Source organism: Hyperoodon ampullatus, assembly GCF_949752795.1.
Source record: "Hyperoodon ampullatus genome assembly, chromosome: 3".
Taxonomy (NCBI): Eukaryota; Metazoa; Chordata; class Mammalia; order Artiodactyla; family Ziphiidae; genus Hyperoodon; species Hyperoodon ampullatus.
The window spans coordinates 132,311,909-132,326,424 of record NC_136916.1 but is presented as its reverse complement, the minus strand read 5'-3'; the positions used below and the strand labels follow the sequence as shown (position 1 = coordinate 132,326,424).

The window sequence follows — 14,516 nt, the reverse complement described above, 5'->3', positions numbered from 1 at the left end:
TGGAGAGATGCCAGTAACACCTCTCTCCCAGACTTGAGGTTGAAAATGACCACACATTGCCAACTGCCTCCTGGGAGGCAAAATCGCCGCAGCTGAGAATCATTGTCCTAACCCCCGTGTTCATCCAAAAAGGATCTGAGCGAGAAATAAAATAGTCTCGAAGTAGAATGCAGGGGTCCCACCTCACAGAGGCAGGATGTGTGACTCAGAAAACTGGGGATGAGGAGCTTCGAGCCTCCAGCGAGTAGCCGAAGTCCTAATCAATGAATGAACTGACTACGAAGGGAAGGTGCAACGAGGGGCAAACGAAGAGGGAAGAGGTCGAGACTCTGGTCTCTGGGAACCAAAGATGCACAAACTAGACACGACTTACAGTGCTTCGCTGACTCCGAGGCAGAATTATGTCCAGTTAAACCGAGACGCTGAGGCCGTGGGGGAAGCCTTAGGAGAGCGAGGAGCGGGTGCCGCGCGGGGCCGGGATTCGTTGCCGGCACGCCTGCCTGGTGAAGTCCCCGCGACGTCTCCGCCGCCGCCTCTTGTGCTGACGCCAGCAGCAGGCCCCGCCCCCGCCCGGCCCCCAGGCTCTCGACCCCGCCTCCGCCCGCCGTTGCCTCCTCCGCCTGCGAGCAGCCCTGCGTAAGCGGGCAGGGGCGGGCTGGAGGTGTCGGTGCTGCCACGTCCTGGCGGCGGCTTGCGGAGCGGCGGCCTTGCGGGAGACTGTAGACCCGGAGGTGGAGGAGGTGGGGCTGCCGCTGAAGCCGGATGTGGATCTAGTGCTGTGTACCCGGGTGGGTTAGAATCCAGCGGGCCTGGAGAGGAGCGCCGACTGCAGGTCTCTACGGGTGAGGGGGACCGGGGGTCGGGGAGAGAGAGCGGGGCCCGGCCGGATGCCCTGGGTTCTGGCTTGGGCCTGCCCTTCAGGTTTACCAAACAGGTGTGACTGCTACCCCCGGGCGAGGCGAGCTAGGCCCGGTCCGGGGCGGGGGGAGGTTCCGTTCGGGGAGCCGGGCATTTATCTTCGCCAGCTGGGTGCGTATGAGGGCGTAGAGGGCAGTTTGGAGCAAGTTGAGCGGACACACGCGTGGAGCAGAGGTTAGGGATGATGGCCAGTGGTCCAGCCGTGCAGGAGGTGGCCCTAGCAGGCAGGAACAGAGACTGGGGTCGAAACTAATTCTTCGTTCGTCAGGCTTTAGCGTGGGGGATTGAGACAGTTGTTCACAGTCTCTGCCGCCATCGGGTTTGAAATGGGCACGAACGCCTCTGGCCTTGGTTTCCACCGTTCCTTTCCGAGTAGCATCCCACGGCGGTCAGGAGCCACTTGAGGACATGATTCTGCTCCGAAGATCACCTGCACTGACTAAATCAGGGTTTTCACCGCAGGAAAGACGGACATCCTTTGTGTCTTCCGGGGGCTTCTACCCCTAGAAACACTGAGTACTGTGATTTCTCTTATAGGAGCTGCTTATGTAAATCGAACTCTTAAAATTTCATAAAAAATAGAAGGGCGACTATAGTTTTGTTAGGATATACACTCGTGAATAAATCCTAGAATGGACCTCAAGAAATCATTTAGGTCAGCTTCATTAGGCAGGATTCACTGACATTTTTTAGAATAGGGGAGACACCTCCCTGTCTGGCATGATGATGTAAATATTGGCTTCTATTGAGTATGGTACTGTAGAGCTCAAGACGGGAGAACAACATCGGAGGATTTAGTCCCAATTCACTCATTGGCTGTGTTACCTTGAGGTCAAGTACTGAAAGCTCCACGTGCTCCAGCTTGCTCATGGGTAGACTGAGAATAATGCCTAAATCACAGGGATCAAATAAACTATCAGGAAATTTTAAAATTCTCAACTGAAGTGTAACTGCACAATTTAATAAATATAGCTAGGCCTATTAAAATCATCACCGAATGAAGTGTTCTTTAGATTCACAATTCAGTCAAATTACTATTGAAATAGTTATAAAATGTATGTAGACGAACCCCAAAGTTTCAAACAGCACACGGGCCCCCTTCCTGCTTTAACCATGTACTGAAGTCATACAGTAATGCCCCGAAAGCTCTTGAGGTATATAAAGCCCATTTAGATTTGACCTTAGATTGGTTTTTTTAATTTTTATATCAACTTTTGAAATCTTCATTCCCAGTGTCTTATTACTTGTTGCTCTCAGTTGCTTGATTCTAGCAGCAGCTCCTCCCCATGTGTATTCTAGTGCACTATAGATGCTGAGAAACCTGTTGAAACTGTGTCCAAAGAATGGTCAGCTGACTGAAAACCTGATGTGGTCTTAGTAAAAATGAATTTGGTATATGGTTTTTGTGATATCACTTGTAGCAGTTTAGTAATCTTTTTTTTCTTCTAGATTTTCTGAAATGTGATCTCCAGATAAGTCTTATACCATTCGTTATTCATTCACTAGGCATTTATTGGGCTAAGGTTAGGCATATATGGCCTTTAAATGCTTGTTAACTTAGTAGTTAAACAGAAAAGCTACTTGAGAAATACTTAAGAAGGGTTAGGGTTTACTTTTTTAAATTAATCTAAAATCTTCAAAATAAGACCCCAATGAGGGAATTCCCTGGCGGTCCAGTGGTTAAGACTCGGCACTTTCACTGCTGTAGGCCCAGGTTAGATCCCTCGTTGGGGAACTAAGATCTCACAAGCAGCGTGGCCAAAAAACCCAAAAAAACCCAAAACCAAAAGAAACAGAACAAAATAAGACCTCAATGATAATGGTGAAATTCAGCTTCAAACAACTGTGCGGTTCTGTTTACTGAAATTTCCTATATTGTGGTACCTGGGGGCACTTTAAGATGCTGAAAATTATTTCTTTTGTAAACCAAATAAATTTACCTGTTTTGCTCTTTTATAAATGCTTTTGAAATTTAGTATCAAATCACATCTTACTTTAACTTGCCCAGCATATTAATTGGGCACCAGCAGAATTTACTGTATGGGGACAGAATAAGATAAAAGAAGGTAACCTTAAGTATGGCTCTGTTTTGTAAAATAGCTCATATAAACATTTTGATATTAATTTTTTTAAAGATTTTTTTGATGTGGACCATTTTTAAAGTCTTTATTGAATTTGTTACAGTATTGCTTCTGTTCTATGTTCTGGCTTTTTGGCCACGAGGCATGTGGGATCTTAGCTCCCCGACCAGGGATCAAACCTGCACCCCCTGCGATGGGAGGCTAAGTCTTAACCGCTGGACTGCCAGGGAAGTCCCTTGATATTAATTTTTTATTGCCATAAGAATATGGATTCTTATTTCTATCCAGAACGCATTAAGTACTTTAACTAGCCTGAAATTCTTACTTTCCAAATATAAGTGCTGCTTTGACTAAATTTTAAACTCTTGCACAATAAAGTAGAGAATTCACCTTCACTAGTGCCTCTTCAATACTACAGAGTATAGAGTCTGGAGTCATGCAGAAATGGTTGCATAATTTGTGGCAACTCGTGAAAAATGAAAATGCAGGGCTCTTTGTTTAAAAATTATTAACAATTTTGACAGTGGCAGCAGAGAACTAAGTGCGGGGCCCTGTGTCCTTGAAGCTGGCCCTGCTACCTGGTTGTGAATCCTCACTGTTCCTTATTTGCTCTGTTATCTTGAACTAGTTACTGTGCCTGCTTTCTGGTCTGATACATCTTTCATTGTATTTTCATTTGTATATAAAGTACTCAATAAATATTAGCCAGTATCATTTATTTTTATCATTCATGGAATAAGACCATCGATTAAAGAAAAGCACAGGAAAATATTAGTATTTACTGTTTAAAATTCTTTAAAGCCTTCAAATCCTAATTCTTCTGTGTACTTCTCCCCTCTCTCTCAGAAATTATTAACCCTATTTTGCGAGTTTTCTAGGCACATTTCATTGTAAACTCAGGCAACTTTATAGGAAGAAGAAATCTAGTTAACTTTAAATTATGTTAATGTCCATCCACATTTCATTTTGAGCTTTCTTTAAACTTCATGCTTACAACTGTATGTTAAATAGCATGGACATCAAAATGTTTAAATGGTATGTTGTCTTGAAGAACTTAAATTTGTAATACTTTCTGACTTCTGCACTTAATGTACACATTTTACTTTATTGATATTTAGCCTGTTTATCTGTATACCTGAAAAACAATTTTGTTATCCATCTTTCAGATTAGAGTACTCTCAAAAGCCTCAGGGGTCCAATTATCAGGGACAAATACTAAAGTGCATGCACTAAAATTAATCTACAAAAAAATCTGTTTCAAGTGGACCATAAGCTTGTTAAATTTTATGAATGATTGTTTTAATCATCACAGTTTCCTTTCCTTACTATTTTTAGATCCAGGCATAGTTTTTACAGCATAACATGATCTGAGTCCTTTTTGAGGGAAAGAAAACAAACCTCTCAGTATTCTACATAGTAACTATTATTTTTAAAGTTCTTTCTTTCCTTTCCAAGAATGCTTTCAGTTTAACATAAACATAATAGATAATCTTTCTGTAGCTCCTGTACCCAGCAGTGCCTAACTCATGAATTAATTTAAAGGTGAACAAAGTTAACAAGAATGTATAAAAATAAATTTTAAATTAGTTGCTAACTGAAGTATCAATGTATCTTGTTGAAAACTTGCCCTGTGCCAGGCACTGTTAGGTACTTGTATACAGTAATTCATTTCTTCCAACAATTTCATCTCCATTTTACAAATGAGGCAACATTCTCAGTTTAACTTCCTTAGCCATCATCACACAGTTGAGGTTTGAACACCAGGTCTGACTCCAGAGCTCATGCTCTTTCCATGTCTAGGTTTCAATTTCAGCTTTGCTAATCCTGTGACCTTGGGCAAGTTACTTGTCTACACCTGCATTTCCTCATCTGTTGAAATGGAGATAATAATCATCCCTACCCTGTAGGATTGTTATAGTAAGTGAATTAGTAATGTGTAAAGTTCTTTGAACAATGCTGGCACATAAGTGCCGAACAAATGTTAACTTCTATTATTACATCACAGTACCTTCCCAAAGCCTCTGCTATACTGCAGCAGAGTATATATATATTATATATATATTACCTATATATAATAGTTACATAGGGTTATACAGTTCAGTCGACCTTTACGGAAAACTTAAGAATAGTTGCCCTTAAGCATATTGTGACTTATGAAATAGGGAACATCTGGGAGTTGGGTTATTGGGGAAATTTTTCTGTTATTAAGTGGACTTTAATTTTTCTGGCATTGCTTTCTTGTTTTATGGTAGTATGTTATGGATATATATCTTTAAATTCTTTGTTTCAAAGAAGTACAGGCAGGTATCAAATAGAATACAGCTGATCCTGAACAACACGGGTTTGAACTGCAAGGATCCACTTATATACGGATTTTTTTCAACAGTAAATATTACAGTACTACACATTCCAAGGTTGGTTAAATCCACGGATATGGAACTGCAGATACAGAGGGCCGACTATAAGTTATACATGGTTTTTCAACTGCGCATTTTTGACTGTGTGTAGGATTGGCACCCTAAACCCATGTTGTTCAAGGGTCAACTGTGGTTTTTGTAGCTGGGCATGGGCTTACAAATCAAAGTTCAGTGTTGCCTTACAATCTCCTAATAATTGTTAGGAAAACTTTCCTCCCGCAGCTCTGTTCCACAGAAGTGTGCCCCACCAGACTATTTTTTTCTTTTTTTGGCTGCGTTGGGCCTTCGTTGCTGCACACGGTCTTTCTCTAGTTGCGGCGAGCGGGGTCTACTCTTCGTTGTGGTGTGCAGGCTTCTCATTGCAGTGGCTTCTCTTGTTGTGGAGCACGGGCTCTAGGCGCACGGGCTTCAGTAGGTGTGGCTCGCGTGCTCTAGAGCGCAGGCTCAGTAGTTGTGGCACATGGGCTTAGTTGCTTCGTGGCATGTGGAATCTTCCCGGACCAGGGCTTAAACCTGTGTCCCCTGCATTGGCAGGCAGATTCTTAACCACTGTGCCACCAGGGAAGCACCCCCCCACACACCAGCCATTTTTATGCTTCATATGTTTTTCATTCTATCATTATATCTTATTTAAGTCTCAGTTTTATTAGAGCACACCTAATAAGAACCTGACCATTTCTGAATGTTCAGAAGAGAGGAAAATACCATAATTGATCATTTTTCAATAGCATGAAAAACACTATTTTTTTTAACATCTTTATTGGAGTATAATTGCTTTACAATGGTTAGTTTCTGCTTTATAACAGAGTGAATCAGTTATACATATACATATATCCCCATATCTCTTCCCTCTTGCATCTCCCGCCCTCCCACTCTCCCTATCCCACCCCTCTAGGTGGTCACAAAACACCGAGCTGATCTCCCTGTGCTATGCACCTGCTTCCTACTAGCTATCTATTTTACATTTGGTAGTGTATATATGTCCATGCCACTCTTTGTCTCAGCTTACCCTTCCCCCTCCCCATGTCCTCAAGTCCATTCTCTAGTAGGTCTGCATCTTTATTCCCATCTTGCCCCTAGGTTCTTCATGACCTTTTTTTTTGTTTTTTAGATTCCATATATGTGTTAGCATACAGTATTTGTTTTTCTCTTTCTGACTTACTTCACTCTGTATGACAGACTCTAGGTCCATCCACCTCATTACAAATAACTCAATTTAGTTTCTTTATATGGCTGAGTAATATTCCATTGAATACATGTGCCACATCTTCTTTATCCATTCATCCAGTGATGGACACTTACGTTGCTTCCATGTCCTGACTATTGTAAATAGAGCTGCAGTGAACATTGTGGTACATGACTCTTTCTGAATTATGGTTTTCTCAGGGTACATGCCCGGTAGTGGGATTGCTGGGTCATATGGTGTTCTATTTTTAGTTTTTTAAGGAACCTCCATACTGTTCTCCATAGTGGCTGTGTCAATTTACGTTCCCACCAACACTGCAGGAGTGTTCCCTTTTCTCCACACCCTCTCCAGCATTTACTGTTTCTAGATTTTTTGATGATGGCCATTCTGACCTGTGTGAGATATCTCATTGTAGTTTTGATTTGCATTTCTCTAATGATTAATGATGTTGAGCATTCTTTCTTGTGTTTGTTGGCAATCTGTTTATCTTCTTTGGAGAAACGTCTGTTAGGTCTTCTGCCCATTTTTGGATTGGGTTGTTTGTTTTTTTGATATTGAGCTGCATGAGCTGCTTGTAAAATTTGGAGATTGATCCTTTGTCAGTTGCTTCATTTGCAAATATTTTCTCCCATTCTGAGGGTTGTCTTTTCGTCTTGTTTCTGGTTTCCTTTGCTGTGCAAAAGGTTTTAAGTTTCATTAGGTCCCATTTGTTTATTTTTGTTTTTATTTCCATTTCTCTAGGAGGTGGGTCAGAAAGGATCTTGCTGTGATTTATGTCATAGAGTGTTCTGCCTGTGTTTTCCTCTAAGAGTTTGATAGCATCTGGCCTTACATTTAGGTCTTTAATCCATTTTGAGCTTATTTTTGTGTGTGGTGTTAGGGAGTGTTCTAATTTCTTTCTTTTACATGTAGCTGTCCAGTTTTCCCAGCACCACTTATTGAAGAGGCTGTCTTTTCTTCATTGTATATTCTTGCCTCCTTTTTCAAAGATAAGGTGACCATATGTGCATGGGTTTATCTCTGGGCTTTCTATCCTGTTCCATTGATCTATAGTTCTGTTTTTGTGACACTGGCTATTCTTAAGCTGCTTAGATGCAGCTGAGAAACTTACAGATTTTTAGAAAGACTGCTGTGAAAACAAAATCCAGTAGTCTTGTTGTGAATCTATCATAGCTGAGACCAAATATTCCAGTGAATGCAGAGAATTTTCTGTTCATGGTTCATAATTTTTAAAAAAGTTACACGCCCAGTAAGTCTTCTTTAGGGTCAGGTAAAACTGATGAGTTACTCCTTAGCCCAATAATAAAATTCAATAATGTTAAAAAAAAAAAAAAAAAAAAAAAAAGAGCGAGCTCCTGAAAAGTCAGCTATTCACAGTGCTACACTAGTAGCACTGACCCAGAGGAAAAAATACTTTAAAAGTCCTATTAGAAAATGGAGTTTTCAAGTGTAAAACTTCTAAATTTAGTCACTTGTTTACTGTCTGATAGAATCTGTGAGTTTTCTATAGAGCTCTAGCTGTGGCATTTGATGTTAGAGTCAGGATAGGCTAAAATAAAATATCTTGCATACCTGTTAAAGAATTTTTCTAATTGCATTAATTTTTATTAAGAAATTGACATTCTTGACAATCAACAATTTTCTATTAAACAAAATGCCTTAACATTTAAAATTTTATTTTAGACCTTACTGCAAAGATGAAACCTGATGAAACGCCTATGTTTGACCCAAGTCTACTCAAAGAAGTGGATTGGAGTCAGAATACAGCTACATTTTCTCCAGCCATTTCCCCAACACATCCTGGAGAAGGTTTGGTTTTGAGGCCTCTTTGTACTGCTGATTTAAATAGAGGTATGGATTCAGTTTACAAAATCTGGTTAGACTTATAGTTAGCATTATGTGTTCTCCACAAACATGATGATGCCTATAATTTTTAAAAATACTATTGGACTTTTATATTATTTTTTGTGCTTAAATTTTAAAGTGACTGAGAACTCAATTCCAATGTGTACAGACCAGATGTTACTGTATTACAGTACTGTATTACAGTATTTCAAATGACTTAAGTACAACAGTGTTCCTTCCTAATTAAGCAGCCAAAAAGGGGAAATTATCTTGTATAATGACACATAGGAAGAATCTTCTCTAAGAAGCTGGATGGGGAATGAGGATAAAGATAATTTGCCTTGGATAAGTTGCAAAAGGTTTTGTCTACGTGTATTCCTTTTTTTAACATCTAAATTCTCCAAAATGATTTCCTTAAATTTCAGTAATCAAAAATCAACTTTTTACAGTTTTCTTCTTGGTAGGAAATCTTAAGAAACTATTATATTTTGGTCAAATTAATTATTGGGTATATAGAAGTTAAGATTCTCAACATTCTATGCTATTCACATTAATTTAACGTAACATTAATGAAATTAATCAGGAATCTTTAAAAACTGTAGTCTCAACAATGTTATTTATATTTTATTTTACAAATAGTATCATATTTGGTCATAATGAGAATCTTGCATTTTTAAGTAAAACCAAAGCACATATTTGGGAAAATTCGGCATCCCTTGCATTGAATGTAATGCAAATTACATTGAAAACTGTACATGCTGGTTCTGTAAATATTGAGTATTAAGGTCAGCACTATTCCAAAAATGTTATGCAGGCAAAAACATTGGTAAAACCTATTACTATTTGTTTTATGTAGTGATAATAGAAAGAATAATGGGTTTCAGTTTAATCTTTTAAAATAGTTCATTACATAAAGTTTTGAAAAAATAATTGCCCACCAGCTTGACACATTACTTCTTTTGATATATATTTCATTTGCTGTTTTCATGACTTGAAATCTGTTTTTCAAAACTAGGTTTTTTTAAGGTACTAGGTCAGCTGACAGAGACTGGAGTTGTCAGCCCGGAACAATTTATGAGTAAGTCCTACAGTCTCTTTTTCCTGAAGGAAAAGAAATAAAGGGAAACAAGATTTTATTTTTGTTTAGAGCTCTGTTCAGTGTCTACTTGTGGTTTTGTTCAAATAGCTCGAAATTATTCAAATAACAAATTAGCTATTTTCTTATTTAAATGTTTAATGTGGCTGAACTGTTTTAGAATCCAAATGTAGCAACTACCATGTTTTACAAAATACCTGGCTACTTTTAGATAATTACTGTAGCACAGAACCTGTGTGGCAGCCTTAGAGATTGTGTTTTATTGTAGTGTTTACCTTTCATGTGGTTAGGTCATTTCATGGAAATTTCATCACCCAATCAAAAATGTAAGAAAATACGTTCTAAATTTATTTTTTGGTTCATTTATATTAAATTTTAAGGTTGGCTGGTATCTTTTAGTTCATCCCTCCCCCTTTTTAATACATATGAGAGGATGGAAATTAAAAGAGAGGTCAAATGACTTACCCAAGATCACAGGTAGTTATTGGTAAGAAAAGAACTACAACCTTCCTGACTCCATCCAATGCTGTTAACAATGTCTTCCTATTTTCTTCATTTCCTTCAATAGGTAATTTTATTTTGTACTCTATATGACCTTCCTGAGGTGAAGATGATTATTTCCTGATTCTCATTGTTTCTTTTCCTTCATTGAATTTATTTCTTCCCACTCCAGACCCATTACTAGAACAAGACTGTGGAAATAAACAGTATGTTGAGACTGTTAGGCTCAGTTTTTATTCCTGAATTCTTCTTTGCAGGCATATCAGATTAGATGAGAAATCATGTTATTTCATCAATATAAGTACTAAAAGTCAATTTGAGGGGAAGATATTTATTCCACTTTTGCTCCTGTTTGCTATGTGGCTTTGGAAAAATGTGGGAAATGAAGACTTATTTTTTTTTTTTTTTGCGGTACGCGGGCCTCTCACTGTTGTGGCCTCTCCCATTGCGGAGCACAGGCTCCGGACACGCAGGCTCAGTGGCCATGGCTCACGGGGCCCAGCCGCTCCGCAGCATGTGGGATCCTCCTGGACCGGGGCACGAACCCGCGTCCCCTGCATCGGCAGGTGGACTCTCAACCACTGCGCCACCAGGGAAGCCCCAAGGCTTATTTTTTTATCTACTTCACAAGGTGCTTTCAAAGCAAACAAAAATGATTCTATTTCTAAAACAGGTCATGTAATCATGGAACACTTGAGAGCACAAAGGGAAAATTGAAAACTACTTTGTCAAGTTATTTTAAAATCAAAAGACTAAAAATTAAAGAATGGAGACACATAAACATTCTCTTATTAAAATTTGCAAAGAGTTCTGTGTGAATATCTGTTAAGTGAAAAGGTTAAAGGAATCAATTTAAAGTTAACTAGTAATGAAGATATGAAAGTTTTCATTCACTAGTCATAGAAATGGCAACATGTACAGTTCATTTGTATTTTAAATGCTGTTCATCTAAAATAGCTATATTAGTCTTACTTTATTTTGCTAGAAGATTTTTTAAATGTATGGACTATTTTCCAGTTGATATTAATTGCTGATATTTCAACTACATGGTCATTTTTAATAATTGATATTTTCTTTAAAATTACTGTGGTAAAATAGCTATAAATATTCAATAATATTTATTGAAGTAAGCTAATTCTAGTATTTTTCTGGCACCTAATAAAGTTTAACTACCACATAACACTATTTTCCAATTTCCACAGAATCTTTTGAGCACATGAAGAAATCTGGGGATTATTATGTTACAGTTGTGGAAGATGTAACTTTAGGACAGATAGTTGCTACAGCAACTCTGATAATAGAACATAAATTCATCCATTCCTGTGCTAAGGTATGTGTTCATTAATGCTTATGAGTAAAATGGATATGTGTTTTCTAGCAAAATCGACTCAGTTACCATTAGACAAGTCTGTTTTCCCACTGCTTTTTATTGTAAAATGAGAGAGCTAAATATTGGCTAGAATAAAATTTTTGCTTCTTAGAAATCACTTAGTAACAGTCAATTTCCCATTGTCTTCTAAGAGTTATGAGGAAGAAAATGTGTTAATAATATGAATTCTCTGCTAAAAATTGTTCTGTAAGGTGTTAGAATTGGTATAGACATAGAGAAATCAAGTCAGCATCGTGGAATTTGGCAGTAATGTTTGGAATCTCTAATGCTAATTTTTATTCAAAAACAATACTTTGAATACACTACATTAACACAAATTCCCATCAGTTTCCCAGTGGTAAAGGGTTCAGAATAATATATTCTGTTCTAATTGTGACACTTCTAATGCCTGTAGATTTCCTTCACTCCTCATGACTCACATGAAATAGTAAAGAAAACAAAACCTAGGTAATCCAATGGGAATATGATAGAAAACACTTGGAATTATCCTGTGAAGTATGAATTTTGGTGTGGTTTCTGTACTAGAAATTAATAAACTGTATCTGGATGTCTGAAATAAATTGCAGTTATGCAAGGAGTAAGATGATGGATGTAGTACATTCATGACAAGATTACATTTTGGTGATGTGGATTCTGAGACTTGCTTTAAAATGGGTGGGAAGGTTTAAGATACAGACAAAGCAAAATTAGGCCACAAATTGATTGTATTATCTCCTCTATAATAGTAAGTTAAAAATTTTTGCATTTTGCAAAGTTCAGGTTTACAAAACATTTATCAATTAATTCTTACCGTCACTTGTTGATTTAACTAAAACAAAACTACATGCTTAGTCCTTTAAACATTGTAAATATTTTCAGAGAGGAAGAGTAGAAGATGTTGTTGTTAGTGATGAATGCAGAGGAAAGCAGCTCGGCAAATTGTAAGTAGGCAGAAACAAGGTAACCCTGGATAAATTAGATACTCTTTGTGTTTCAGTTTACAGTGCCTTGCAAGATACTTTTTAAAAAATGTTTTCCTGTTTGAAGTTTTTTAAGCATCATTAATTATGAACTCACTCCATAGCTTAGACTGAATTTAATGAAGAAATAAGGTATTTTTATATAATTTTTACCATAAAGTTTGGAAATTGGAAGTGTACTGTTAAAACAGCAACACCTTAGTTATTAACTTTTAATAGTAGTACTCTTTTTTTTTTTTTGCGGTACGCGGGCCTCTCACTGTTGTGGCCTCTCCCGTTGCGGAGCACAGACTCCGAATGCGCAGGCTCATTGGCCATGGCTCACGGGCCCAGCCGCTCCGCGGCATGTGGGATCTTCCCAGATGGGGGCACAAACCCATGTCCCCTGCATCGGCAGGTGGACTCTCAACCACTGCGCCACCAGGGAAGCCCCAGTAGTACTCTTATAGTAGTAGGAAACAGAAACTTTTGGTGAGCCAAGTAATTTGTCCGTTTCTCTGTCATATTTAAAAACAAAGGAAATGTTTCAGTTACGGAAGTTTTAGAACCATGTACTGAAACAGCCTTCACAGTGTAATCCTCTATACATTTATCTAAATCTTTTAAAGTAAGTTTCATGGGTTTATTGCTTATTTATAAAATAGAACTTGCTTTTTTAAATATTATCCCTTCTGAGTTTTAAGGAATTCACTCAGTAAATATTAAGCACCTGCTATATGCCAGATACTATTCAATGTATTTGGTATACATCAGTGAACGAAAGAGACCAATTTCTAGTATTTCTAGTCCATGTAACTTAGTCATGCCTTTTATAATTGTGTAACTTCAATCAAGAGGTTCTGTCTTCAGAATAAGATTTTTCAATCTATACAACATGAGAAAACCCTTCAGGTATTTTTGTAGATCTTTCCTAGTTTTTATAAAGATGTATACATTTTTGCTTTGTTTACACTTCATATTAGTTAGACCAATCCAGAGTTAACCTAATACATTCTTTCACAAATATTTAAGTAACTTTAAAAATGATAAAGAACAAAGCAATTATTTACCCATTTTATGTTGGCTATTCCTAAATAGTTTGAATAGATCTAGAGAAAAAGATTAATTTTGGCCATATTTTTTAAAAGGTTTCTAGTCTTTGGTGTTAATATTAATTTTAAAACCTATTTTTAAAGAGGGTTTAGGGTAATATTTGTTCTATTTATTAATGGGCTGGAGATTACTAAAGTATATTTGAAACAAAATCAAATGCTTTGGGTGATTTAAATGTTTAACCACTTACAATCTGAATATTTAAATGAATATAGTGGGAAAGGCCATGATCTAATAAACCTATTTGTAATACAAACTTGAAGTTTTATGTGATATTCACTCACATTGTTACTAAAATCCATTTTTATTAACAAATGCTCTATGCCTTGCCTACCTTTTTTTTTTCTTTAATTTCAGGTTATTATCAACCCTTACTTTGCTAAGCAAGAAACTGAACTGTTATAAAATTACCCTTGAATGTCTACCACAAAACGCTGGTTTCTATAAAAAGTTTGGATATACAGTATCTGAAGAAAACTACATGTGTCAGAGGTTTCTAAAGTAAAACCTTTTAAGAAAGACATCTGTCAAAGGAGCTGATGCAACAAGGCTACACTCTCTTCCTAGAGTTAAAATATTTTGTTGCTGCAACCCAGTGACCTCCATAAATACTGAATTGAAGAAAACACTGTAATACAAGTATAATGATATTTAGAAGATTACTTTGGGCTGGTGAGACATGCTGAGTTTAGATTACAGATGAAATTATTAAGGGGATGATTTTTAACCAAAGGAGTATATTTTTAACTTGAATCTTTTCTTGCATTGTATTTTTCTAAAGTTTGGCTTTATTTCATAGTAGTCAGTATAGGTAGTAAGAAGTTATATGTCTGCTATCTGTACTGCTCATTAAAAAAAAAAAAAGCATACAGTGAATAAGGCTGTTTCTTATCACGTTCATAAAATTAATATTTTTTTCAAAGAAATATATCTAAATACCACTTAGGGTGTATCATTTCACATATATTACGTGAAATTGGATGTTAGACATATTATAACTAAATGTAGTTCAGTCCAACATTTGCTGATTC

General features: G+C 37.4%; 1 protein-coding gene across 1 annotated transcript; it reads left to right on the top strand.

The window, feature by feature from the left end:
• Positions 1-732: 732 nt before the first annotated feature.
• On the top strand, positions 733-13,990 carry GNPNAT1 (glucosamine-phosphate N-acetyltransferase 1; the record flags this gene model as incomplete). The annotated part of the gene is made up of 6 exons (XM_079701209.1): positions 733-842; positions 8,286-8,453; positions 9,463-9,525; positions 11,247-11,374; positions 12,293-12,354; positions 13,843-13,990. Exons 2-6 carry the CDS (start codon positions 8,300-8,302, stop codon positions 13,988-13,990), a joined length of 555 nt encoding a protein of 184 aa, XP_079557335.1. The 5' UTR covers positions 733-842; positions 8,286-8,299.
• Between the last annotated feature and the right edge of the window lie 526 nt (positions 13,991-14,516).